Source organism: Chiloscyllium punctatum, chromosome 17 (assembly GCF_047496795.1).
Source record: "Chiloscyllium punctatum isolate Juve2018m chromosome 17, sChiPun1.3, whole genome shotgun sequence".
NCBI lineage: Eukaryota > Metazoa > Chordata > Chondrichthyes > Orectolobiformes > Hemiscylliidae > Chiloscyllium > Chiloscyllium punctatum.
The window spans coordinates 73,681,246-73,708,419 of NC_092755.1; the positions used below are offsets into that span (position 1 = coordinate 73,681,246).

The 27,174-nt window shown below is 40.3% G+C and overlaps 1 protein-coding gene across 1 annotated transcript in view; it reads left to right on the plus strand.

Annotated features, from left to right (window-relative positions):
- Positions 1-16,066, plus strand: part of rhof (ras homolog family member F) — a 40,340-nt gene extending 24,274 nt beyond the window's left edge. The window contains exons 3-5 of the mRNA XM_072587454.1: positions 6,053-6,162; positions 7,960-8,094; positions 12,490-16,066. Of these exons, the coding sequence (XP_072443555.1) occupies positions 6,053-6,162; positions 7,960-8,094; positions 12,490-12,657 (413 nt within the window). The 3' untranslated portion in view covers positions 12,658-16,066. The remainder of the gene's footprint in view (positions 1-6,052; positions 6,163-7,959; positions 8,095-12,489) is intronic.
- The last annotated feature ends 11,108 nt before the right edge of the window (positions 16,067-27,174 follow it).

The window sequence follows — 27,174 nt, forward strand, 5'->3', positions numbered from 1 at the left end:
TTCCTGGGAACTTGTCAGGCACAAAAAGCTGCTGCATTGCGTTCCATAATAACAGTCTTTAGGTTTTTGGCAAATCTGAAGTTGGGATAGGTCATAGAGTCATAGAGATGTACAGCACGGAAACAGACCCTTTGGTCCAACCCATCCATGCCGACCAGATATCCCAACCCAATCTAGTCCCACCTGCCAGCACCCGGCCCATATCCCTCCAAACCCTTCCTATTCAGATACCCATCCAAATGCCTCTTAAATGTTGCAATTGTACCAGCCTCCACCACTTCCTCTGGCAGCTCATTCCATACACGTACCACCTTCTGCGTGAAAAAGCTGCCACTTAGGTCTGTTTTATATCTTTCCCTTCTCACCCTAAACCTATGCCCTCTAGTTCTGGACTCCCTGACCTCAGGGAAAAGACTTTGTCTATTTATCCTATCCATGTCCCTCATAATTTAGTAAACCTATATAAGGTCACCTGTTAGCCTCCGACGCTCCAGGGAAAACGGCCCCACCCTGTAGCTCAGATCCTCCAACCCTGGCAACATCCTTGTAAATCTTTTCTGAACCCTTTCAAGTTTCACAACATCTTTCCGATAGGAAGGAGACCAGAATTGCATGCAATATTCCAACAGTGGCCTAACCAATGTCCTGCACAGCTGCAACATGACCTCCCAACTCCTGTACTCAATACTCTGACCAATAAAGGAAAGCATACCAAACGCCGCCTTCGCTATCTTATCTACCTGCAACTCCACTTTCAAGGAGCTATGAACCTGCACTCCAAGGTCTCTTTGTTCAGCAACACTCCCTAGGATCTTACCGTTAAGTGTATAAGTCCTGCTAAGATTTGTTTTCCCAAAATGCAGCACTTCGCATTTATCTGAATTAAACTCCATCTGCCACTTCTCAGCTCATTGGCCCATCTGGTCCAGATCCTGTTGTAATCTGAGGTAACCCTCTTTGCTGTCCAGAACACCTCCAATTTTGGTGTCATCTGCAAACTTACTAACTGTACCTCTTATGCTCGCATCCAAATCACTTATGTAAATGACAAAAAGTAGAGGGCCCAGCACCGATCCTTGTGGCACTCCACTGGTCACAGGCCTCCAGTCTGAAAAACAACCCTACATCACCACCCTCTGCCTTCTACCTTTGAGCGTCAAAGCTTCTTTCTTCAAGATCGGGTCTTCAAGGTAAGGCCTTTATTTTAAGCAGAATGAAATATAATAGTTGGGAAGTTTGGCTAAAAAGCCACTGGTCAGACAAAAGCAGGAGCACTGTGAACAGTTTATCTAAGGAAAGATACACTGGCATTGGAGACAGTCCAGAGAAACTTCATGAAGTATGGAGCCATTTTGTTTGAAGAAAGGTTGAGAAGGTTAGGCCTGTCCTTGTTAGCATTTAGGAGAATGAGAGGACACCTTTTAAGGGGTAGATCCAGAGAAGGTTGTTTGATTTATGTGGGAGTGTTTAGGAAGTCATATTTTCAGAATAATGATTCAGCCATTTAAGACTGATAAAGAGGAATTTTTTTTGAGGCTGGTGAATCAGTTCTTTTACTGCAGTGGGCTATTAAGGCTGAGTCATTAGATATTTTCAAGGTTGAGAAAGAATAATTTTTTTCATTAGTAAGGGAATTAAGGTTATGGGAGAAATACAGGGAAGTGGAATTGAAGATGATTAGGTCAGACATAATGCCAAAAGTGAAGCAAACTCAATCAGCTGGATGGCCTACTTCTCCACCTATGCCTAATAGTGCTATCATTGCAGAATAACTGTCAGCATCATGTACACAATTCTGCTAACATAAGTGAAAAAAAATTACCACTTTAGACTATAAAGGAGAAGGTACACTTAAAGGAACTGCAGTTGCAGCACTGTTGAAATGGTCTCAAAAAATCTGAAATGGTGACAGATCTGTTTATCCACAATGTATTCTTCACTCAGTTCACTGAAATGATGTGAGGAAAGGGATGTGGTTAGCATTTTTTGCAGAGAGACAGATGAATAGGTTTTTTCACACCTCTTCCTGTCTCTGCAAGAGAATTCATTTCCTCTGAAGATTGTCTTTTGTTTGCATTTCAAAAATATTTGTTGCTTAACCTTAAAGTAATTCTGTAGGTATATTGTTTCAGCATGCTACATTTTTGCTTTTGATAGAAGTTGCTTATTGTTCATTATTAGAATTTCTTTCTTTCCTCCTTATCTCCTTTCAAACCTACTTGTATATACTTTGGTTACCTAGAGTTCACAACACTGAAATAGGCCATTCAGCCCAATCAGATTATATCATTGTTTACCTTTATCTTGCCCCAATTCATCTAACTTTATCACCATTTCCTTTGAGCTCTTTCACTCACATGTCCTTTCTTTATTGCCTTTAACTGTATCTATAGTATTTGTTACAACTACTCTATATTCCACACTCTAATTGCTATTAGGGTAAAGAACTTTTTACTGAATACCTTATTAGAATTATTAGTGACTACATTGTTATTGTGACCCTAGTTTTGGGCTTTGTACCAAGTATAAATATCTTCTTGATCTATTAACCTTGTCCTGGACTATAATTTTCGAGACTCACATTAAATGGACCCATATTTTGTAAGTAGTATATGTCTATTAATGTCTTCCAATTATTTTGTTTTCTGAAAAGCAATTAAAACTTGAATTAATCAAAATAAGTGAGTATCATAGACTTTCTGCCCATTGTGCATTTTTATCATGTCTCTGAAGCAATATTTTCTTCACTAAAAACACAAATAATGTTTGAGGTGGTGCACTTTGTTTATATTTGTTAAAAACCACACAACACCAGGTTATAGTCCAACAAGTTTATTTGGAAGCACTCGCTTTCGGAGCACTGCTCCTTCATCAGGTAGCTGTGAAGCAGGATCATAAGACACAGAATTTATAGTAAAAGATCACAGTGTCATGCGACTGATATGATATATTGAACAAATCCAGATTGCTATTAAGTCTTTCATCTTTTAGATGGGTTGTCGGTTTCGGTTCATTAATATGTAAACTCCAGAACTACTTTCAAATCACATTCTTGAGATAACTTAAGGTTTTATTAAAAAGAAAGTTGACATCTCAGCTCAGACAATGTATTAAAGGTGCGAGGTTAAAGTCTGTCTGTATTTCAATCTTGAGTCAGACTGGTTCTATTTCCAAAGTAGAAACTTATAAAATGTTACATGGATCCACAAGCCTGTGGATTGTGTGCTTTTTGAACAAAATAGAATGTGTGTGCAAGTAGAATTCTGCAAATACAAATTCACCTCATTGACTTGTGTGCATGTGAGGGAGAGAGAGAGAGAATGTGTGTGTGTGCGTGCGCCTCTCCAGTGGGGTGTATGTGTGAGAAAGTGTACAGTGTAGTAGGGTCTCCTAAAGTGTGACATGAACCCAAGGACCCGGTTGAGGCCATCTTCATGGATACCGAACTTGCCTATCAGCCTCTGCTTGGCCACTTTGCATTGTTGCTTATCCTGAAGTCTGCCTTGGAGGGTGATCACCTGAAGATCCTAAAGCTGATTGTCCTTGACTGCTGAAGTGTTTCCCAACTGAAAGGGAAGATCCCTCTCAGGCAATTGTTGCACAGTATCCATTCATCTGTTGTCGTAGTATCTGCTTGGTCTTGCCAATGTACTGTGCCTTGGGGCATCCTTCCCTGCACTATATGAGATATGCAATGTTGGCCAAGTCACATGAGTACCCGCAGCGCACATGGTGGGTAGTATCTCAACGAGTAATGGTAATATCCATGTCGACACTCTGACATGTCTTGCCAGTAGTTATGTTTACATCTTTAATGATACTCTTTTGACCCAGTCAGAGGGCATGACATTTCCCTCCCTGGAGGTGGTGTGAAGGAAAATAATTAGGTGGGTTGGCCCTGAAGTGAGACTGCCATCCTCCTCACCACCTCAGCAATTATGCCTGAGCAAGAATGTCCACGGGCAACGTCATGACCTGCTAATGATTAAGGCCCTTAGAGATCAATTAATTGCGGTATCAACACCTCAATATGAAACCTCCCCTATTACCTGCTTTCCCAATGGAAACTATGGTTATTGGCTGGCCAGGTTGGGGGAATGGTGGAATTGGCTCTTATACCCAACTCCACTGATTTCCTGCTCCCTGGAATTCCCATGCCTGATAAGAGGATAAAAATGACACCTCTACATCACTGGTTGTTCTCCTTTAACCTGTGTTTCCAATGTCAAGGCCTGCAACAGGCTGAGAAACTTACCCACGCTCCAAGAGTGCTGATTGGCAGGCACTTAGGCTGGTCTCCTTGTTAGAGGGCGTACGTGTCTCCATACTTCAAAACAATATGGGAAATCTCCATTGAAAATGAATAACCTTGAGAACCATGCTTTTTACATATAAAGAGAGAGCTTACAGTCTAATCTGCTATTGTACAATCTTGCAATCACAAGATATTGCATTCTGCATTATATAGAATGGTGTATCTTTTGTCATGAACAGCATTAAAGCCTGTTTTGGTAAATGTTAAAATAGGACATTAATACATATAGAATGTCATGTAGTAGGTTAAAATGATCTCTTTTCTTTCTCTCTTTCCTCCTCTTTCCCCCCACCACCCCAAACCCCTCGATATTGGTTTTATGTTGTGGTTTCAAAATTCAGCAAGACCAGGAGACACAATTTAAAAATAAGGGTGATGGCACTTAGGACCAAGATGAGAATTTGTTTTTTTACTCAGAGTTGTGAACCTTTGGAGCCCAAACTTTGTGTATACCTGAGTTAGAGATTGATAGATTCCTGATTACCAGTGGAATGCAGTGCCATGGGGTTGGTATGAGTAAAAGGCATTGAAGTGTTCTGTCAGCCATGATTGTATTAAATGTAGACAGGCAGGAGGCTGGAAGAGCACAGCAAATCAGACAGTATCAGGAGGCGGAGAGGTTAATGTTTTGGGTGGAACACCAAAAAGTCAACTTCTCCACCTCCTGATTCTGCCAGGCCTAATGTGTTTCTTCCATCTTCCTGCCTGTCTACTTTGGATTCCAGTATCTGCAGTTTTTTTTGTCTCCAACCATGATTGTATTAAATGGCAGGTTGGGCTTGATCAGCTGAATAGCTTATTTCTGTTCATGATACTTCAAGTGTGGAAGCAGGCCATTTGGCCCATTGAGTCCACACCAGCCTTCCAAAGAGCATCCCACTTGGACTAACCCACCTAGCTTGCACATCCTGGACACTATGGGCAATTTAGCATGGCCAGTCCACACAACCTGCACATCTTTGGACTGTGGGAGGAAACCAGAGCATTTCCAGGAAACCCATGCAGATACTGAGAATGTGTTAACTCCACACCGGTCCCCAGGGCTGGAATTGAATCTGGGTCCCTGGTACTATGAAGCAGCAGTGCCAACCACTGTGCCACCAATGCCACCCTGTAGTGTTTAGATGGAAAGAGGTTCAGCTGATAGACTATAAAGCTAGTTTCAAGCTCCAGAGAGCTGGGGGATTGTGGAATAAAAACATAAAGTGCTAGAGAAACTCAGCTAGTCAGGTAGTATCAGTGGAGAGAGAAACAGATGCTGTCAAACCACTTTTGTTTCTCCTGCACTTTCTATTTTTATTTGATTTCAAGCAATCTGCAGTACATTGCTTTTATGTGGAAAATCATGTCCTTGATCTTTGATTTGTACTGACTTTGCTGATTTTAGCTAAGAAGAAAGTCTTGCTACTTCATATTCTTTGGCTAATGGAAATCAGTCTGGGTTTCTATTCCCTGATTACTGGTAGAGGTGTATATTTATAGTTTCACGACAATTGCTACCACACACACACACTCAAGAAACAAAAATCAGTTGATTATGGTGGAGGGGGATTGTCTGCAATAATGGCAGCATTATCCCAACAGTAGGTTTCTTTGCATTTATTTTTGTCACGGTGCTCCTATGTTTGAAACATCTTGCACGGACAAGCCATTATTAACTGAATAAATGGTTTCAAGTAAACTAACTTCAAACTAACATGCATTATTTTGTGGTGATAACTTTGCTGTTTTATTTAGGTCAAGAGGATTATGACAGGCTCCGCCCTCTCTCCTACCAAGATACACACATCTTCTTAATCTGTTATGATGTCACAAACCCCACAAGTTTTGAGAATGTCCGTATTAAGGTGAGGAAGCAAATCATGTTTTCTATTTTCATCAGAAGCAAAATCCTGGTAGTTACTGTTCACTTGCTTTACCATATCTCTGCAATTAATTGACTGTAATCACCTTTTGCTGGATGAATAACTTTTAAATTTCTTTCACTCCCTTCCTGGTAGCCCAACACAGAATATCATAGAGTCGGACAGCATGGAAACAGACCCTTCAGTCCAACCTATCCTTGCTGACCAAGTTTCCCAAATTAAACTAGTCCCATTTTTCCCTGCATTTGGCCCATATCCTTCCAAATCTTTCCTATTCGTGTACCTGTCCAAATGAATTTTAAATATTGTAACTCTATCTGCATCTACCACTTTCTCTGGCAGCTCATTCTATATACGAACCACCCTCTGTGTGGAAAAAGGTTACTCCTCAGGTCCCTTTTAAATCTTTCTCCCCTCGCCTTAAAATTATTCTCTCTAGTTTTAAACTCCTAACCCTAGATCTAGGAAGTGGCATCACCAACATCCTGTTCAACTGCAACATGACGTCCCAGCTCCTAAATTCAATGGTTTGAGCAATGAAGGCAAGTGTGCCAAATGCTGCCTTTACTGTTCTATCTACCTGTGATGCAAGAAACTATGAACATGAAACCCTAGGTGTCTCTGTTCTACAACCGTCCCCAGGGCCATGCCATCTATTTTGTAAGTCCTGCCCTTGTTGGTCTTAAAAGAATGCAACACTTCACATTTATCTAAATTAAATGCCATTTGCCATTCCTCGATCCATTGGCCCTTTGTAATCTTTGATAACCCTAAGTATAAAGCTTGGTGGGGGGAATCATTTCTCTGTCTGCCAATAGCACTTTCCATCCATATGTGAGGGGGATGTTGTGGGGATGTGCCTCACCTGGACTCAACATTTGCTGTTAATGTCAATGGCAGAATTAGGAGAAATATTTTAGGTGTAAAGCTGCCTCTGAATTTATGTAATGCAGTGCATTATACCTCTGTGCTGCAGCACTGCAAAGCCTGATTTTATAGAATTTTCTGAAGGTTGCACTCCCAGTCATGAACAGCAGAAATATAGTAAATTCCAAACTCCAGTACAGTTTATTTCCCTAAATTGCCCAACTAATTTCCTTTTGAAATTGTTAGTCTCTGACCTTCATAGACAACATTCTCTCACCGAGTATTAAATTCTTCCTTGCTAGAAGAATCTTGTATCTTACCCAAAACCTGAAGTCTGTGTCACCGAGTCCTGATACCTTCAGGTGTTTGAGAAATCTATCTTGTCTAAATCTTGTACCCCTTTTTCAGATTTCCATTCAGCTTTCTTTGCTGCATGGTAAACAGCCCAGTTTCTCCAATCTAAGTTTGTAGATAAACTCCCTCATTTCTGGAAACATTTTTGGCCTACCTCCTCCACACTAACTTCCTGTTGTGAGTTGACTTCATAATTAATGTGCAAGTGCAGCTTTTTTTTTATGAAACTCTCAAAGGATGAGGGTGTGTTGCCGTTTTCATAAGCTAATGGCAAGTTGTCACAAATTGTGGTGAATCAGAATTTATGGAGTATTCTTTCATTTCCACAAGTTTCTATTTACAAATTAATCATGGTGAGCATTGTTATTTTGGCAGGAAATACTGGGCTGTTGGTTCTTATCAAAAGAATAAATAAAAGCGCCTGAAGCACAAGTAACTCATCCATGTTTTGCAGTGATGTTGTGAAACAATTCTGAAGAAATACAAAATGCTGCACATGTCCAAAAATGATGTTAAGGTGTACATATTTTCTTTCTTGTATTTCCTCAATAATGATAGTGGGTTCCAGAAGTAAGTCACTTTTGCAAGGGGGTGCCTATATTCCTGATCGGTTGCAAAACAGACCTGCGAATGGACAAAGAACGTTTGAGAAGATTGAGAGCTGCCCAGCAAGAACCAATCACATATAACGAGGTAGAGTGTCTGAATTATGTCAGTATGATTGAAATGGAGGGTCAAACTAAAGCCCATGCCTTTGCTGCTTTCCAAACTAATTCTTCAAAAAGGGACGTTGTCTTTTTTTAATAAATTGAAATGATCTTAAACTGAGCAAATGAGATAGATCTAATTATCAAGTTCTGCCTGCATTTAGTACCTTAAAACAACACAAAAAACCATTATTACTAAAGAAATGAATGTTCAAACTGTAAATTTAGAATCATAAAACTTTACAAAACAAGAGGCCATTTAATCCATCATATCTATACAGGTTTCTGAAACAGGTACCCAACTAGTCCCACTCACCATCCAATTCACCAGTCCTATTTCTCTAATGCTCTAACTTCTTTACTTTCAAATATATAGCCAGCTCTCTTTTGAAACTTCTTATGGAACCCATCTTCACCATTCTCTCAGGCAGCATATTCCAAATCCTAACAACTCTCCGAGTAAAGACATTTCTCCTCATCTCACTCCGAGCTCACTTGCTGATTATCTTGAAATTGTGACATTTGGCATTTGTTCTATTTCTCTTGAAGAAAGTGAGGATTGCAGATTCTGGAGATCAGTGTCGAGAGTGTGGTGCTGGAAAAGCACAGCAGGTCAGGCAGCATCTGAAGAGCAGGAGAATTGACTCAGGGCTTAAGCCCGAAACGTCAGTTCTCCTGCTCCTCAGATGCTGCCTGACCCGCTGTGCTTTTCTAGGACCCCACACTCGGTACAATTTCTCTTGGCCACTTTCTCTCCGACATTCAAGGTGTTACCTTGTTAATGAGCTGTGCAGGTTCTTATTTATGTTTGAGCCATATCATGGAAAGCAGTTTGAATGCAGAGGAATCACTAAATAGCCAGATCCTGTCCTTAATCAACAACTACATCTGAATACTTTCAGAGACTGAGTGCATTAGAACATCACAACCTTCAAATTGCCCTCCTGAGTTAAACATATGTTGCCTTTCCTTCATCATCACGGGATCATAGAACTCTCTCCTGAATATCATTTCTTCACTACGTGAACTGTCAAGAAGGTTGGCTGCCATCTTGTGAAGGGCATGACATGGAGGTGCCAGTGTTGGACTTGCGTGGGCAAAGTCAGAAGTCACATGACACCAGTCCACCAGGTTTATTTGAAATCACAAACTTTTGGAGCACAGTTCCTTTGTCAGGTGAAGCGGAGGGAAGTGCACAGGCACAGAATATATAGGCGGAGAGATAATGGCAAGATAATTCCAGGTAATTAAGAAAGTCAACATACAAGTACTGATGGACAGAGAGGAAGGAATAATCTTTATCGAAAATTAGCTTTTTGTTTACAATTCCCTCAAATCTTAGGATGCCAAGATAATTTTTGTCACTATAGTTTACATCAGCTAATTTTACAGACTAGGAGTCAAAATAAGACTTGAGAGGCAGATGAAAACTGAATTCACAACACAACCTTTGAGTGTTTAAAAATTATTGAAAAGTAAAGGTATTTGTGATATGTTTGAATAGCAGACTTCAGCTGTACAAGTCTCCAGTGTTTTGGATGCATTAGCAATCAAATAAGTTTGATATTGTCATTTTCTTATCTTTCAGTCTAACTTTGGGTTTTCAAAAGAATTTGCACATGGCCAGTTTTACCATAAATTTCCAGACCTTTCACTTGGAGTAGCAATTAGAGTCATAGAGATGTACAGCATGGAAACAGACCTTTCGGTCCAATTCATCCATGCCGACTAGAGATCCCAACCTAATCTAGTCCCATTTGCCAGCATTTGGCCCATATCCCCCTCAACCCTTTTTATTCATGTACCCATTCAGATGCCTTTTAAATGCTGTAATTGTACCAGCCTCCACCACTTCATCTGGCAGCTCGTTCCATACACTCCCCACTCTCTGCATGGAAAAAGATCCCCCTTAGATCCCTTTTAAATCTTTCCCCTCTCACCCTTATATTTACTAAAAAGTGTTCAGTGGAGCAGTCACTGATAGTGCACCTTTGGCAATGAGATAGGAACCAGGTTTTCCATAAACATAAATCTAAAGTTACACAAAGGAATGTTAAATAAAAGGAAGATCCTCTTGATCCAAACACCTGGCAAATAGATAGAGAATTTGGATGGAGCAATAATAAATAAGGAGATTTGATAGAAATGTTCAAAATTGAGGGGTCTAGACATAATAGTTGGAAGGAAACAGTCCCCATTGGTATAAGTATGAAAGGGCACAGATTTAAAATGATTGGTTAAAAAAATCAAAGGCAACATGGGGAAATATTTTGTAAACCACTGAGTGATTATGACCACTGCCTGAAAGGATGGTGGAGGCCAATTCAATTGAGACTTTCAAAAGAGAATCAGACATGTTAATAATAAGTGATGAGGTACTTGATGGGGAAACATTTTCTGGGTATGTAGCAAGGGGAGTGGGATTTGCTGGATTGTTCCTTCAGAGAGCCAAATGATTACTTTCTGTACTGTAACCATTCTGTTGTAGAGATGTTAAAACCCTCTTACCTAGCTGTTCCCACTTTTTATTGAAAACTGGTCTCTCCTTTTCCATTCATGATTTGGAGATGCTGGTGTTGGGCTGGGGTGTACAAAGTTAAAAATCACACTACACTAGGTTATAATCCAACAGGTTTATTTGGAAGCACTAGCTTTTGGAGAGCTGCTCCTTCATCAGGTGGTTACAACCACCTGATGAAGGAGCAGCGCTCCGAAAGCTAGTGCTTCCAAATAAACCTGTTGGACTATGACCTGGTGTTTGTGTGATTTTTAATTTTTCCATTCAGTTTTCCTGACATTTAAGGATTAGTGACTACTCCAAAGCTTGGCCTCTGGGCAAGTACTGAATCGCTGACGTGAAGTAAGTCATTTTAAAAAAAAAGAGCAGGCAAAAAAGGAACTGAAAGTAAAACCAGAAATAATAGAAACTATTAAAAGAAATGAGAAAAACTGAGAAAGAAGAAAATGTTGAAGGAAAATAGTGGGACACTCAGGAAAAAGTAGAAGGTAAAATTCTGAGAAAAGTGAAACTTAAGGTTCATATATACTTAAAGTCAAAAGACGGCACACATTGAAATTGGAACCAAAGAAAGCATCATTCACATTTACAACTTAACAGGTTTTATTTTTTAAAATGTAGCATAATACACTGTTGGGTTGTTTCAGAGTAAACTCAATACCTTTTAATTATGGATAGGGAAATATGGTTGCTAGTTTACACAGGCTACATGATAACCTCAAGTTTCGAGCATGGATTACGACATAAGACCTTCCAACTTTAAGGTAAAGGTACTACCACTGTGCCAAAGTTAAACTGAAAGTACATTGCTGAAAGCACAAGTTTACTTTGTGGTTAATAAATAGTACTTTTAGACCAAGCTAATTCTGATGTTTCAGATACTCTATCTGCTTAAAAATTCCCAATACGCCAACGTTTATTTTTATTCATGGGCGTTACTGTCTGGGCCAGCAATCATTGCCCATCCTTATTTGTCTTCGAGAACATGATGGTGAGCTGCCTTCCTGAACCACTGCAGTCTGTGTGATGTAGATACACTCTGTGCTGTTAGGGAGGGAAATCTTGGATTGTGACCCAGTGGCCATGTAGTTCTAAGCTAGTACAGAATACGGTTTGGAGGGGAACTTACAGGCGATGGTACTCTCCTGCATCTGCTAGCCATGTCCTAAGTGGTAGAAGTTGTGGGTTTGGATGCACTTTATTATAATGTCTTAGTGCAAGTTATTTCTTAACATACCTTTTTCTACCTGTTCTCTACCCAAACAAAATTGTTCCTATTTTATTTGCATTTCAATTGTTTTAGACTTTGGGATACAAAGAAAGATATGTTTTCTCGTCAGATTGAGCAATGATTATCTCTCTCCAAGCATAGAAGAAGTTTGGACTCCCAATCAGGCAGCTAGAATTGGAGCCCTGGTCTTAAATTATATTGTTGCTTGATTAATTTTGCCAGTTATGATTTGACCAGCTTGCCCTGTAATGAATCAGAGCATCTTATATGCATAGCGGGAGGTTATGCAGCCCGTTATGCCCAAACTAGATCTTTGATCTGTATTGATGGTTCTGTACTTTATTCCACTTCAAATACTTAGTCAATGCCCTTTGACAGTGATCCTTCAGGTAGGTTATTTTCATATGGTAATAAGTCAGTGTTGGGGTGGAAAATATTCTCAGGTGAAGAGGAGGAGTTGGCAAGTCCCCTGAAGGATGACACCTCGTTATGGGGCCTACGTGAGATAAATCCACTGCAAAGCTCTCTCCACTGCGAGGCTGTAGGTGTGAGCTGAATGGCAACACAACAAAAATTTGTGTGTGGAAAGGGGAGAGAGAAAAGAAACAGATTCTCATTTTTGTTGTTTTCAGGGTGAAGAGACTGCTCGCCAGATTAACGCAGTCATGTACTTGGAATGTTCAGCTAAATTCCGTGAGAACATAGAGGACATCTTCAGAGAAGCGTCAAGTGCAGCTTTAAATGCCATCAAGAAGAAGAAAAACAAAAAGAGGAAGCAGAAACAATGCTTGCTTCTTTGACAGTCATTACCTACAGAGGTTAATGGACATCAGTGTGCCAGACTGGGCTGCATATACTGTAATTAGTCATAGCTTTTAACAAATTTATTTGTAATTGTGATACATTCTCACTGAAAACATTTTATGATAAGGGGATATTTCTCACATCCCTCAGAAGTTATGTTGCCATATACCAAGATATTCCAGGCTAGAAATGCATTGCTAACACACAATAAATCGTCAGATGCAAGAAGAGTAAAAGTCTTTAGTGATCTGTAGAATCAGGCATTTCATCCACATTAAAAAATAACTCCATACAAAAATTTAAAAATTGTAAACACTGACCATTTGAATCAAAAAAGATACATAGCCTAATGGAATCACAGCATCTATGTAGGGTGAAGCCAAGAGGGTGTTTTCAAAGGGTATATCTCCATGACTTAAGATGAGCTGTTATTGAAATGTAATTTGATGCTAACATGCTGTTGTGTATTTCCAGCAAGTTTTATTCTTGTGCTAATGTCACTCAACATCACTTAACCATCACTGTTGCTGTTGGATTTAGTGCTGCCTGCGTCTCATGCAACTTTTACGGTTGAACATATTTTTACGTTCAATGTTTATTTTGTAAAATAATGTAAAATAGCAGCTGCTTTCAGGTCAACCACGCTTTAAAGTGTGAGAAGTAACAGTATAACCTGTCACTACAAGCAATCACAGTTTAATGGCACTAAAGCACTTTTTAAAAGTAACTATTTCCCCCTTTTCCTTTTGCTTCTGAAAGCATAGACTTGTATGAAGAATATAGTTTCACAAGTGCCTACTGCAGGCTCATCCAACACAAGTGTGGTTCCAGTTAAGTGCAACTGGATGATGTTGCAAGGAGCAAATCAAATCAAATCCTCCAATCAAATGTGGTTTCTGAGACAAAATAAAACACTCCTCCCCCTCCAAAAAACATACCCAGGCTAAAAGGCAACCAATTTCCATGCTCCATATTCAACTGAATTCCGAAGCCAGCATGAAGTGTGTCCCACCTGAACTGAAGTTTGTTCATCCTAACCCCTTCACTCAGTCCTAGACCCCAGCCCTTTCCTTGGTGGTCAGGATTTTCTCTATCTTTGCTTCTTAACTAAAAAGGCAAAAAAAAAGTGTTTTATTAGTAGCTCTGCATTTGCAACTTTAATGGTCATTTCATTGATTACTTATTTGAAATAGGAAGATGTCATTTTGAAATTTCTTTTCCCCTGAAACTCATTTCCGTTTAGTGTTGACCTAAAGCTTCTCTTTCTGAAGAGTGGGGGAGAAATTGAAATATGACTCCCCTCCCACAAAAGGGTTACACGAGCATGGCTCCTAACCTTCAGGTGGCTTTTTCAAATTTCTTTTGTTAAATATCCTGACCTTAAATAACAGCGGGCTATTCAACATTGTGGAAATAATATTCAGCTCCACCCACTCCTCTTCAGTTTCCAGGAGCTGTGAATATTAGCCGATATTCCCCCTCCCCCACCCATTGTCTCTGGATGCCAATGAATGTACCTTTGACCACTGCCAGTCGAAAACATTTACTTCTGCACCAAATGGGAAATAAAACTAATATCTTGCCATCTACATTGCTCAAGTCCACCACACAGCCTTTCAAAATGAGCAATCAGGAAAGCTGCTAAAGCACTACAAATAAGACACATCTTAATAAGTTTTTAATTCATTTTGTTGAACAGCTGCAAATCTTTTCTGCTTGTTCTGCCTTGCTCAGAGAAATAACCAAATGCAAGCATGATTTTGGAGCCAGACTCCGATGAATTATGCTGTGTCCAAAGAAGAAAGAAGATGGGCAGCACACAGTGTCTCAGTGCTGCTGCCTCTCAGCACTAAGGACCTGGGTTCAATTCCACCCTCTGGCGACTTTGTGTGGAGTTTACACATTCTCCCAAGTCCGAGTGGGTTTCCTCTGCATACTCTGGTTTCCTCCCACGGTCCAAAGGTATGCAGGTTAGGTGGATTGGCTATGGTAAATTGCTCTCAGTGTCCATGGATGTGTAGGCTATGTGGATAAGCCATGGGAAATGCAGGGTTACAGGGAATAGGGTGGGATGCTCTTCAGAGGTTTTGTGTGGACTTGATGGGCCAAAATGTCTGCTTCCAAACTGTAGGGATTGTAAGATCAAGTGACCTGAACTGAAGTTTGTTCATCCCAACCTCTTCACTCAGTCCTAGACTCCAGCCCTTTCCTTGGTGGTCAGGATTTTCTCTCTCTATCTTTGCTTCTTAACTAAAAAGGCAAAAAAAAGGGTTTTATTAGTAGCTCTGCATTTGCAACTTCACTGGTCATTTCATTGATTACTTATTTGAAATAGGAAGATGTCATTTTGAAATTTCTTTTCCCCTGAAACTCATTTCCATTTAGTGTTGACCTAAAGCTTCTCTTTCTGAAGAGTGGGGGAGAAATTAGGAAACAGGCTACTGATTTTCTAGGACTAAACATCACACTCCAAGGAAAATTCAACTTCTTTTCATTCTTCCTTTCATAACTCAGTCACTGTTTAACTTAAAGTTAAAAATCACACAACACCAGGTTATAGTCCAACAGGTTTAATTGATGTGTTTACAACCATCTGATGAAGGAGGAGTGCTCCGAAAGCTAGTGCTTCCAATTAAACCTGTTGGACTATAACCTGGTGTTGTGATTATTTAACTTTGTACACCCCAGTCCAACACCGGCATCTCCAAATCATGTATACTGTCTAACTTAACTTCCTCATCAGAAAGGGCTCCTGATTGTTGCAAAAGTTAAATGTTTAAACCAATAAAGAAATAAACTGCTTCTTTTTATTAGTTCATGACGGCTGAAATGCCAGAAAATGCTGACAGAAATGTCTGCAGCTGTCTGCCTATTCCTGCAGCCAAGATCCAAGATGGCTTGTCCAGTATGATACAAAGATATAAGAAAGTGATCTATTCACTGTATTTGCTTTGACAAATATATAGATTCCTTAAGTATTAGCAGGATAGAAGTTTCTGTAGCACAATAATCAGTCTTCAGAAGTGTGCTCTAGATAAGCTTAAAGTAATTTTACCTGAAAAGAAATGGGCACAATGTAAAAGGAGCTGTTGATTCAATATCACCTGTTTCTTGCTTGTGCAGACTGATTTCAACTCCCAGTGCATTTTATACAGATAATCTTGTGACTTTTAATTCATTTTGAATATTTCTGGCATCATAAGGATGATGTTCAGCTAAAAGCTGTACCAAACAGTTGAAGCCTGTGGTCGTTTTTGACTTTGATGTTTGACTTTGTTGAGAATCAAACTTAAACTTTAGCAAACCAACATGGAAAATAGTATTTAATGCAGTATTTTAGACCATTGACAATGCTACATTCATCCTTTGTCACTGACAATTCTATAAAGTTTTCTTTATTTAAATAACATACATTGTTCACTTTCATTAATAGCGTTAGAGGAATTCCACTGTTTTCATTGAGATTAAATCATTTTTATGTGTTCTTTGCATAAATTCACAAAACCATTAACAGCTGCTGGGTACCTTTAAAAATTATTTTGATATAAAGTATCGCATTAAACAAAGGATCTAGGGAAACAAGTAGTATAGGACACTGGGAGGAAGATGCACTTTTGACACAGTGTTAATGTCCCTATCTTTGAGCCGGGTGGCCTGGGTTCAAGCCCCACTGCTCCAGACCTGTGTCAACATCTCTGAGCATAGAAACACATCCTTTGGTGCAACTTGACCAAGTTTCCCAAACTAAAATTAGTCCCACTTTCTTCATTTGGCCCATATCCCTCTAAACTTTTCCTATTCGTGTATCTGTCCAAACATTGTAAATGTCAAGCAGCAGATTTTCCTGTTAGTATGGAATATTACCAAAGGTATGGGTGTTATAAATGGTAAGAATGGAAGACTAAGTGCAGCTCTCCTCTCTTGGGCTAACCAAATGTCAGTGTGGGGAGCACTGTGGTGCAAAACAGCACAATAGCACAAGGCCAAAGTATGCAATTCCTTGAAGGCAGCAGACACGATGGCAGTCAGTGTCTGCAAGGCTACAATCAAGGAATGCATGGAGTCACATGATCATCCACACAGCTTGCCACTCTGGCCATACAAGACACACCGTAAAGTGAGCTGCCAACACGTTCATATTCTCTCTGCCATTGTAATCAGTATACTGAAAGGTCTGCTGGTACATCATACATTCTGTACTTCAGCTGAATGATAATCCAGCTCTAGGAGGGTATAATATCTGCGTCCAGCTGATCCAATTTTGAGAAGGACCACATCAGACAACAGAATATCCATTGCTCTCCCTGCCAATACCATCTGCACTCACTCACTAAGTGTGTATCAACAGCTGGAAGCCCACCTATTTGCCATGTTAATTTGAACTGCAAGTATCTAAGCTGGTACATGAGAAGTGTGAGTGATGGGGCATCCTCACAAGATATTAAGTCTTTGAGGATTTGTCACCCGTGATGCCTGTGGACACATGCAGAAGATATGAGTTAATGCTGGAAAGGGAAGAATAGTGCAACTTATACATGATACTTGCTGACAAAACTGTGTGGAAATGACTGGGTGCTGAATGATACATGATCGTTGCTATTACAGTGAGGGCTCAGTTTCTCCATCTGCAATGGCCAAGGACACCAAAACACCACCTTCTTGCTCATAATTGAGAACTACAACATTTTTAGAAGTCTACCTTGAGCTCTCTACCTCATGTCTGTGCTCATTACTTGAAATTGGGTAAAGAACATTTCCACGATTGGCTGTGATTAATAATACCCAGAGCACGGAGGGTATTTCACCTCAGGGCTCGATTGTCAAGTTCAGCCTATTCATTGATAGGGCAGAAGTTTGGGAAATAGTAGGGCACAGAATGGATAGGGATGTTCTAGGAAACCCTATAGCTGCAAGGTACATTGCCCACTGAACAGAAGAGGATAACAAATTGGGACTTTTTAATCACCTCACTGGCATTTTGCCCTTTATGGAGACGCAACTGCCAGTTTGTGGGGAATACCAGCTCTATAAATGTAATTGGAAAAATGTTAAGAGCGCATGATAAATGATGTAATAGAAGAGCATTTACAACTGCTTAATATAATCAAGCAGGGTCAACATAGTTTTTCATGAAGGGGAAATCAAGCTTGAACAATTTATGAGAGTTAAATAGAGTATAACAGACAGCTTAGATAAAGGGGAACTAGGTGTAATATATATGGATTTCCAAATGACATCCAAGCAATCAGCAAGCTTCTGAATGACAAAAAAGGTGAGAAAGCAAGTGGTGAAGAATCTGAAGGGATTTAGACAAGTTAAGCAAGTGGGCAAAACCTTGGCAGATGGAATATAATGTGGGAAAATGTGAGGTTATGCATTTTGGTCAGAAAAAAGTGGAGCTGAATGTGACTGAAATGTGATAAACACTGCCAAAAGCTGCAGCAGTGAGGGATTTGGAAATCCTCATCCATGAATCACAAAAAGCTAGCAAACTAGTTCAGCAGGAAATAGGGAAGGCAAATGGAATGTTGGTTTTTGATTCAAAGGGAATGAAGTATTAAAAGTAGGGAACTTCTGCTAAAACTATATGAAGTTCTGGTCAGACCTGGAATATTTTTTTTCTTTATCTACTCATGGGATTTGAATGTTGCTGGCTGGCCAGCACTTATTGCCTTATAATAGTTGTCCCTGAGAAGGCAATCTGCTTTCTTGAACCACTGCAATCTGTGTGCTGTAGGTCGACCCATACTGCAGTTTGGGAGGAAAGTCCAGGATTTTGACCCAGGAACACTGTAAGGAATGGCAATATATTTCTAAGTCAGGATGGTGAGTAGGTTAGGTGGGAACTTGCACCTGGTGTTCCTGTATAAATGCTGCCTTTGTCCTTCTAGATGGAAATGGTGATGAGTTTGGAAGGTGCTAAGGATCTTTGATGAATTTCTTCTATGCATCTTGGTTATAGTGCCAATTAAGTGGGCTGCTTTATCCTGGATGGTGTTAAGTTTCTTGAGTTTTGTTGGAGCTGCATTCATCCGCAAGTAGGGGGTATTCCATCACACCCAAAGTCCTTACTTGGGCCTTGTAAATGGTGTCGAGAGTGTGTTGCTGGAAAAGCACAGCAGGTCAGGCAGCATCTGAGGAGCAGGAGAATCGATGTTTCGGGCCAGAGCCCTTCATCAGGAATGCCCAAAACATCAATTTTCCTGCTCCTTAGATGCTGCCTGACCTGCTGTGCTTTTCCAGCAATACACTCTTGACTCTTATCTCCAGCATCTGAAGACCTCACTTTCTCCTTGTAGATGGTGGACAGGCTTCAGAAGGTTACTTATTCACTGTAGTAGCCTCTTATCTGCTCTTGTAGCCAGTGTCTTTGCATGGTGAGTCCAGTTAATTTTCTGGTCAATAGTAATGCTTAGGATTTTGACAGAGAGGAATTGAGTGATGATAACACCACTGAATGTCAAGGCACGGTGGTTAGATTGTGTCTTATTGAAGATGGTCACTGCCCAGCATTTGTGTGGCACTAATGTTACTCGTCAGGCCAAGTCTGATATTACCATGGACTGCTTTAGTATCTGAGGAGTCATGAATGGTGCTGAACATTGTTCACCGATATTTGCACATCACCACTTCTGAATTATGATGGAGGGGAGATCATTGGGTCTAGGACACTACCCTGAGAAACTCCTGCTGCAGAGTCCTGAAGCTAAGATAACAGATCTCCAACAACCACAACCAATTTCCTATTGTCAGGTATGACTCCAACCAGCAGAGATTTGTCTCCTGATTCCATTTTGCTAGGGCTCCTTGATCCTACACTCTATATAACCTGGCTTTGATGTCAAAGGCTGCCAGTCTCACCTCAGCTTTGGTCCCTTTGGGCTGGTACTAGCTTTCTAGAATGAGAGCAGACGTTAAAACATACAAGATTCTGAGGATGTTTGATAGGGTAGATATTGAGAAATTGCATCACCTGCTGGGACAGTCCAGCACTAGAGGGTATAACTTCAATATAATAGGATGCTCATTTAAGACAGATAAGGAGGAATTTCTTTTCTGTGAATGTGTAATTCTTAATAACCTAGGAGGAACAAGTCACCACAAATTCCAAATACTTTGAGCAAATATTGGCCATTCAAGAAATTCCCACAATCCTTTCCAATTTTTGCCTCTCATTTCAGTTAGCTCAACAGATGGCTTGCAATGCTAAGTGACACTAACAGCATGGGTTCAATTCCTGCATTAGCTGAAGTTACCATGAACGGATTCTCCTCTTCCCCTGACTCAGGCAGGTGACCTTCAGGTTAAACTACCACTAGTCAGCTTTCTCTAATAAGAGAGCTGCCCTATGATCTAGTTGGACTATGGTGACTTTACCTTTATCCAGAAGTTGTAGGCTAATCTATACAAGCTAATCTATACAATTCCTGAAGAAGGGCTTATGCCCGAAACGTCGATTCTCCTGTTCCTTGGATGCTGCCTGACCTGCTGTGCTTTTCCAGCAACACATTTTCAGCTCTGATCTCCAGCATCTGCAGTCCTCACTTTCTCCCCTAATCTATACAAGCCTCAGTGATTGAACAGAACAAAGATAGAAAGCCACTTAAATAAACTTGAAATTCATACAACATCATCAGGTAGCTGTGGAGCAGGACCATAATCTGGTGAAGGAGCAGCGCTCTGAAAGCTAGTGCTTCCAAATAAACCTGTTGGACTATAACCTGGTGTTGTGTGATTTTAAAATTTGTCCACCCCAATCCAGCACCAACTCTTCCACATTGTGAATAAATTTGGAGCAAGTAGTTGGTACTTGGAAGATATTCTATGGACTAACGAGTGTTTTTAGGATTATGAGACTGTACAGAACAAGTCCAGGAAAGAGAGAGAAACAGGGGAGAAAAACAGAAGTATCTCCAGCTACCACAATGGTACAGGAAGTGAAAATGCAGACAAACTATCTCCAGCGAAGTGAGCCACCTGTCGAAACACTAGGTACTGCACAGGAAAGCTCTTCTGCTGAATCTGAGACATTTATGGGCAGAAATGACAACACTCTTTCCAATTGTCTACTCACTTCTCGCTTCCAGACAAATTATTCACAAACGTTTGGATTTCACATACGAACATACCAAATATTTCTGAAGTATTCAAACTAATTTACAGTTCATTATGATTATTCCAGTAACTAAAGTGGGATAAATTTTCAAATGTTATTTTGAAAGAAATCCATAAGGATGTAAGAATTGTAGATTTCCACAAACCATGTTTACAACGTCTTGTGATTTCAAGAATATGAAAAGCCTGATTTAACAGATGAAAGATCAAATTACACTTGGTAATTAATCATTTTAAACTTTAGTTTCATATTACACAATCTCACTGAAGTTAGCATATTATAACAAAGTTCCATTCAAAGAATAATGACTAAAACCAAGTAAAAGCTAAACAATCTTTTTCGTCCGGATAAGATTTTCTTTTTGGAAATAGTCCACAAAAGCACGTGCAGTTTTCTACTGGTATTTTCACTTCGGTCTTGAAAACAGGTGGTTATTCTGCACTATTTCAACATAAGACAAGGGTGAAAAAAATGCAGTTTTGTGTGTTAAAGGTTTAAACAGCCACACCCATGTCAGGAATGCATCAAGATTAGGTCATCGAAATATCAGAAGGATCTGGATACATTCTGGTCTGTACTATGTTAGCTAATCTCAACTGGTTTTACAATAGAGGGTCTACAATAAATTACAAAACCCTGGCTAGGAACCATAAATCCCGATCATTATCCATGTATTATCGCAAGAGGTAATCAGGGCCATTGCTGAAATGAGCTCCATGTTGGGATCACGCAGTGGTCCTGACGCAGCTGACTTTATGAACTGCTAAGAAGTTGAAATTTCTGATAGGGCACCAGCAGCCAGGTAATTCCCCAAGAAAAAAAAGACTCCAACTCCAGGTTATTTTACATATCTTAAATAGTTAGCCAGAAAAAGTTAGAGAAATTCAAATTTGCTTTAATTCCTGGCTACCTGAAAAGTATTCTTCCCACTCCAATTCTGATGCAAAACTGACCCTCACTGGACATCGAAAGAAGCCCACACACACTTGACCAACCTAACTTCCTCTTCTTTTTAACTCAGCTGGATTGCCCCAGCTCTCAACCCCCACCCCTCTGACAGGCTCTAATTCATCTCACCAACCCAGCTAAACCCTCACTTATTTACTAATCAGACCACTTACATTTTTATACAAATCAAGTTGCGGTGGGGATATAAACAGTATATGGATGGGCTAAATAAGTGGACAAAAGCTGGCAAATGGAGTATAATGTGGGAAAATGAGAGAGTACTCATTTTCGAAGGAAGAGCAGTATGGAAAGCAACTGCAGAAAAAATGCAACACAAAGGGTCTTAGTTGTATCTGTGCAAACACAAAAAGCTAGCTTAAAGGAGCAACGGTAATCAGGAAGGCTAATGAAATGTCGGCCCTTACTTCAAGGGGATTGTTGTATAAAAGTAGGGTAAGTCTTACTGCAACTGTACAAGTTGCTGGTGAAACCACATCTGGAGTACTGTGAGCCATTTTCATCTTTTATCTAAGAAAATATATTAATTCATTGGAGGCAATTCAGAAAAGGTTCACTAGAATGATCCCTGGTATGGTGGCATTGCCTTGTGAGCAAAGGCTAAACAGGTTTGAGACTCTACATTCTGAAGTTTAGAAGGATGAGAGGTGATTTCATTGAAATTTATAGGATTCTTAAAGGGCTTCACAGGGTTAATGCTTCCTGTCTTGGGAGAGTCTAGGACCAGAAGGCATAGGCAACAAAGAGGCACCAATTGAATACTGAGATGAGGAGAAATTTCTTCTGAGGGTTCAGAGTTTGCAACTCTTTGCCACAAAGAGCTATGGGGACAGAGTCCTTGTGTAAATTTAAGGCTGAGATAAATGGATTCTTGATCAGTAGGGAATCAAGGGTTACAGGAATATGAGAAATGTCTGATCGGTCACAATCCTATTGGAATGGCGGAACAGGCTCAAGGAGGTCGTCAGCCTACTCCTATTTCTTATGGTCTTATAGACTACATCTGGTTTAGACAATAAAATGAAAATATTGCAGTAATCTTGTTTAATCTGTGTTTACAACTTAAAAATGGCTTGTGTATGATCCCTCTGAAAATGAAAATGACTCAGTGGAACAATTAATTCAAGAACATCTTTTTTTTGCCATAAGGAAAAAAAAACAAAGGTAGATGGAAGGAGACAAATTGTTAAATGGAGACTCCAATGGCATTTGGTGTTATAAGGCACATTCACAACTAACTCAAAAGAAACCTGATGACAATTGGAGGTTAACTATCTATTATCGTAAACGTAATTCTGCAACACCAGCTTGTAATCATATTGTATAGTAGACTCTCTAGTGAACCTTTTCTGAATTGCCTCCAATGAATTAATATATTTTCTTGGATAGTATTTTGCCATGCTGGATATTTCTAATGAATTTTGTCGTACTCTGATTAGGAAATGAGGATCAGTGTGGATGGGCTTTCATATTCGATTCCAAATTTACACTTGGACTTGTTTGCCACAGGAGTCCCAAAATGCTCCTACAATAATTTCACAAACAGATGGTGGCCATTTGAGACTTTCAAGACATGACTGACTGTTGCAATATGTTAATTACATCCTTTTAATAATCAAAACCATGGACACACATTTGTTCCTATTGGATTAAATTATTTATGAAATTGATCTAACAGGCTTGAACACAATGCTTTAAAAACATGAATTGTTCAAAAATGTATGCTGTTTGGGAGTAGCAATTAAAATCAATTGGATGAGCACTGCAATTTCGCTCAAAAGCAAGGATTATCCAGAGACTACCAATCTCTACATCTAGAACTGCTCTCAAATCATTTTTGCGTCTAGGCAGAGTCATAGAGATATACAGAAATAGACCCTTTGGTCCAACTCATCCATGCTGACCAGATATCCTAAATTAATCTCGTTGCATTTGCCAGCATCTGGCCCATATCCCTCTAAATCCTTCCTATTCATATACCCATCCAGATGCCTTTTAAAATGTTGTAATTGAACCAGCCCCCACTACTTCCTCTGGCAGCTCATTCCATTCCATACACGACCACCCTCTGTGTGAAAAAGTTGCCCCTTACCTCCCTTTTAAATCTTTCCCCTCTCACCCTAAACTTATGCCCTCTGGTTCTGGACTCACCCACCCCAGGGAAAATACCGTGTCTATTTACCCTACCCTCATGATTTTATAAACCTCTATAAAAAGTCACCTCTTAGCCTCTGATGCTCCAGGGAAAATAGCCTCTAACCTTATTCATTTTGCAGATATGAAAAAGTCACTTTATAAACTTTCAAAAGTCCTAGGTCGCAGATAATATTCAGCCAAATTGGAAAGATTGCCACATAACAATTGTAATAAAATTTAAATGACTGTCACTCAGGTTATTAGTCTTCTACACCTGACCCTACTATTCAACCTAGAAGTCACTTACACAGGACATTGTTCAACTGCAGTACTTTACCAGAAAGAGTCTGAAAAATTCCAACCTATTTATGTGTCACGTATTCTTCAAGGAACAGAAACCATGTCCTCTGCATGTGAATGTCATTGATTGGCTTTGCTCAGGGGAGTGCAGCATGGCAGCACAGTGGTTAGCACTGATGCCTCACAGCACCAGGGACTCAGGTTTGATTCCAACCTCAGGTGACTGTATGTGGAGTTTGCAAAATCTTCCCACATCTGTGTGGGTTTCCTCCGGTTCCCTCCCACAATCCAAAACCATGCAGGTCAGGTGAATTGGCCATGCTAAATTGCCCAAAGTGTCAGGGATGTGTAGGTTAGGTGCATTAATCAGGGGTAAATGTAGGATAATGGGGAATGGGTTTGGGTGGGATACTATTCGGAGGATCGGTGTGGACGTTTTGGGCTGAAGAGCCTGCTTCCATACTGTTGGGATTCTAAGATGGCGAAGCAGTTCTCTATCCATCTAAGAAAATATATATATTATCGGTTTGCAGCATGTTAAAAAGAAGAAACAGTACAGTAAAGGAACAGGCCGTTTTGCCCACCAAGCCTGCACCAACACTTTCTAAACTAAAATCTTTTGCCTCGACATGGACAATATCTCTCCATGCCTTATCTACTCATGTATTCAAGATGCCTCTTAAATGTTGCTACTGTTTCTGATTTTACCACTTCCTCTGACAGCACATTCCCAGAACTTACAGTCCTCTGCATAAAAAAAAATTGCCTTTCAGATCTCCTTTAAACTTACCCACTTTTACCCTAAAGCTTTATCTCCCAGTAACTGATAATTCTATGCTGGGAAAAAGACTCCAACTATCCACTCTCTGTATGTTTCTCATAATTTTGTAAACCTCTATCAAGTCACCCTTCAGTCTCTGAAGTTCAAGTGAAAACAAATCCCTCCTTACAGTTAATACCTCCCAAACCAGACATCATCCTGGTAAAGCTTTCTGTGTAGTATGGTGACCAGAATGGTCTGCAATATTCCAAATCTGGCCTAACTAACTTTCGATACAGCTGCAATATGACTTGTCGATTTTTATACTCTAGTTCCCGACAAATGAAGATAAGCGTGCCATATGACTTCTTGACCACCTTATCCATTTGCATTGCCACTTTCAAATCCCTCTGTATATTAATGTCTCTAAGGATTCTGCCATTTACTGTATACTTCTCTCTTGCATTAGACCTTCCAAAATGCATCACCTCGCAAATTCCATCTGCTGTTTCTCTGTCAAGTTTCCAGCCCATACATTTCCTGCTGGATCCTCTGTTGATACCGTACCCCCACCACTCCCCCCCCCAACTTTTGTGTAATCTGCAAACCTACCAACTAGATCACCTAAATTCTTCTTCAAATCACTTATATATATTAAACAATGGTCCCAGCACAGAACCCTGCGGAAAATCACTGATCACAGATCTCCAATCAAAACATCCTTCCATTGCTACTTTGTCTTTTATGACCAAGCCAGTTCTGTATCTATCTTACCAGAGCTCACCATAAATCCCATAGAGCTTTACCTTCTGTATCAGCCTGCCATGAGGAATCTTGTCAAAGGCTTTGCGAAAGACTGTAGAAACCAACCACCAATCTGCCCTCAATCATCTTTGTCACTTCCTCAAAAGACTCAATCAAAATTTGAGAGACGTGACCTCCCCATACAAAGTCATGCTGCCTGTCATCAATATGTTCATATTTTACCAAATGTGAGTGAATCCTGCCGCTAAGAATCTTCTCCAATAATTTCCTTACCACCAATGAAATTTTCTAGATTATCCCTATTTCCTTTCCTAAATGAAAGAACATGGGCTAATCTCCAGTCCTCTGGGATCTTTCCTATGACTGAAGAGAATACAAAGACTTGTACAAAGCCCCAGCGATTTCCTCAGTATTCTGAGATAGATCCCATCAGGACCCAAGGACTTGTCTACCTTAATGCCTTTCAAAACACCCAACACCACCTCCTTTTTAAAATAGATGTGCCCCACAATATCAACATACTCCTCTCTGGAATCACCATCCACTATGCACTGCCCCGTGGCCCAACATTTCAACTCCCCCTCCCACTCTGCCGAGGACATGGAGGTCCTGGGCCTCCTTCACCACCGCTCCCTCACCACCAGACCTCTGGAGGAAGAACGCCTCATCTTCTGCCTCAGAACACTTCAACCCCAGGGCATCAATGTGGACTTCAACAGTTTCCTCATTTCCCCTTCCCCCACCTCACCCTAGTTCTAAACTTCCAGCTCAGCACTGTCCCCATGACTTGTCCGGACCTGTCCTACCTGCCTATCTCCTCTTCCACCTACCCACTCCACCCTCTCCTCACTGACCTATCACCTTCATCCCCTCCCCCACTCACCCATTGTACTCCATGCTACTCTCTCCCCACCCCTACCCTCCTCTAGCTTATCTCTCCACGATTCAGGCTCACTGCCTTTATTCCTGATGAAGGGCTTTTGCCCGAAACGTCGATTTCAAAGCTACTTGGATGCTGCCTGAACTGCTGTGCTCTTCCAGCACCACTAATCCAGAATCTGGTTGCCATCATCTGCAGTCATTGTTTTAACCTCACCATCCACCATGTCCATCTCCTTTGCAAATACCAATGCAAATTATCTGTTGAGGACCTCATCCAATTCTTTTGGCTGAACAAGTAAATTCCCTCCTTTGGAATTGAGTGGACCTGCCCTTTCCCTAGTTACCCTCTTGCTCCTTATATGTACAAAAATACTTTGGGATTTTCCTTAATCCTATTTGCCATAAAGATTTCATGGCCCTTTTTAGCCTGCTTAACTCCTTGTTTAAGATCTTTCTGTAGTTTTCAAGGGATCGGTCTGCCTGCAGTTTCTTAAACCTTATGTATACTTCCTTTTCTTTTTGACAAAGCTCACAATTTCTTTTGTCACCCAAAATTCCCAAATCTTGCTATCCTCATCCGTTACTTTC